The sequence below is a fragment of the Salvia splendens genome, chromosome 22 (assembly GCF_004379255.2).
Source record: "Salvia splendens isolate huo1 chromosome 22, SspV2, whole genome shotgun sequence".
In the NCBI taxonomy this organism is placed as follows: Eukaryota; Viridiplantae; Streptophyta; class Magnoliopsida; order Lamiales; family Lamiaceae; genus Salvia; species Salvia splendens.
This window is the reverse complement of record NC_056053.1, coordinates 21,121,905-21,123,740: the sequence shown is the minus strand read 5'-3', so window position 1 is coordinate 21,123,740 and position 1,836 is coordinate 21,121,905. Positions and strand designations below refer to the sequence as shown.

At 36.6% G+C, this 1,836-nt stretch overlaps 1 protein-coding gene across 2 annotated transcripts; it reads left to right on the top strand.

Annotated features, from left to right (window-relative positions):
• The first annotated feature begins 320 nt into the window (after positions 1–320).
• LOC121786338 (transcription factor TCP4-like) lies at positions 321–1,836 on the top strand. Of its 2 annotated transcripts, none has more exons than XM_042184954.1 (2): positions 321–539; positions 884–1,836. In XM_042184954.1, the coding sequence occupies exon 2, from the start codon at positions 900–902 to the stop codon at positions 1,674–1,676; it is 777 nt and encodes a 258-aa protein (XP_042040888.1). In that variant the 5' UTR covers positions 321–539; positions 884–899; the 3' UTR covers positions 1,677–1,836. The 2 variants fall into 2 exon arrangements, with proteins under 2 accessions (XP_042040888.1, XP_042040889.1); XM_042184955.1 differs by having other exon boundaries at positions 849–1,836.

Below are 1,836 nucleotides of genomic sequence, written 5' to 3'. Positions count from 1 at the left end.
AATCAATTTCCTCACCTCACTTCTACAGTACATTCACACGTTTTAAATTGTTAATCACCATTACATGTTTTTAATTACTCAATTTTGATTACTTAATATGTTCTAAGTACTAGGAACTATGCACAATGTCAACAATTTATTTCCAATTAACTAACATAAACTGTCCTTTGAAATGTTGTGCTAACAAAGCTAGCTATTTGTAGTTGTCACTTGTCAATAGAGTAGTTAGTTTACCTTTCTTTTATAGCATGCAGTTGCAAGTAGTATTGGTCCCAAGCATTGTATATAAAAGTCTTGTTAGTACCTCTAAAAATAACAAACATTATCAATTGTATTCAATTCACCCAACTATGATTCGATAAGTAGTTCCCAAATCTCCTCTCTCATTATAGCCACACATAACTTTTCATTTCCTCTTATTTTACTCTCTTTCCTCCCCTTTTGGCCTCTCACATATAAACTTGACATATGTATCTTGTCCAAAACTGACATAGCTTTCTGCAGACAAAGATTGGAACTTGTTTATTAAAAGTGACAAAGTTTGTATTTTTCTCACTCTTGTCAGCACATACTATTATACTATATCTTGTCTCCTGTCCCTTCTTTGCTTATAATCATATTAGTAGATTATTGTTTATTAGGTTATTGAAAACTGCATGTCCTACCTTCACAAAGATTCAATTTTTATGTAAAACAATTGTTATTACGTTATCTAACCAGGCAGTTTTGTTGCATATTTCAGTTAATTTAACTCCTGTGACAAAAAAGGATACCTTATTCTAGACCTATCCATATACGTTTTTCCCTTATCCCTAAATTAATCAATTCCCATATATATAATCATGCAGGAATCAATCAAATCTTTTCATTTTTCTGAATGCAGAATAGAAGAAGCAAGCATGCCAAAGATTTCAAGAGATAGAGGTATGGTAGGAAAGAAAGAAGAGGAGGGAGAATTCATCAAAATCCCCAAAATGGCCCCATTGTTCACCCCCTCTCCTTCATCAAGGCAGTGGTCATCATCAGCCTTGAAGAACCCTAGAATCGTGCGCGTGTCAAACAGCTTCGGAGGCAAGGACAGGCACAGCAAGGTGTTCACAGTGAAGGGCTTGAGGGACAGGAGGATCCGGCTATCGGTGCCTACTGCAATACAGCTCTATGATCTGCAAGAGAAGCTTGGCCTCAGCCAGCCAAGCAAGGTCATAGATTGGTTGATTGATGCCACAAAATTAGAGATTGACAAACTCCCTCCTCTCCCAACCATGCCTACAAATTACCTCCAATTTCATCAGCCAATTGCACCAATATCATCAATGCCTAATCAAGCATATGCTTCTGAGTTTATCTCTCCATATCTGTTTAAGGAGAGAGAGGGTTTTGGAGGATTTGTGGCACAGAATTTCTTCCCACAATACAGTAGTGAGTTTGCAACACCTTACAACAACCCTAACTACTTCCAATCAATGGAGCCTCCAAATTTGTCATTGTCTCAGTTTGGAGGTTTAGGGTTTCCCTTCTCGAAAGAGCTCTCGTCGTCGTCACAAGCTTCGAGTTCTCAGAATTATACTCCTCATTTCCAGCCTTACTTTGTGGAGAATAATGATAACTTGCAATGGCAGAATTCATCAACCCCAATGATATCTTTCAGTTTGAATGCATCCTTTCATTCAACTTAGCATGGTAAGGGCAATGAGACTTAGCATTATAGTGTTGATTAAGTGAAATGCATTATATACAATGAGAGTTGTAATAATAAAGCTCACTGTATATATATTGTTTTTTGGGTGTTATGGTATGTATACATACACTTTGTATTGATGACTTGATTTCGTATAA

Excerpts from the sequence above, each read along its gene's own strand:
- LOC121786338 (XM_042184954.1), top strand. The coding sequence starts at position 900 with ATGCCAAAGATTTCAAGAGATAGAGGTATGGTAGGAAAGAAAGAAGAG.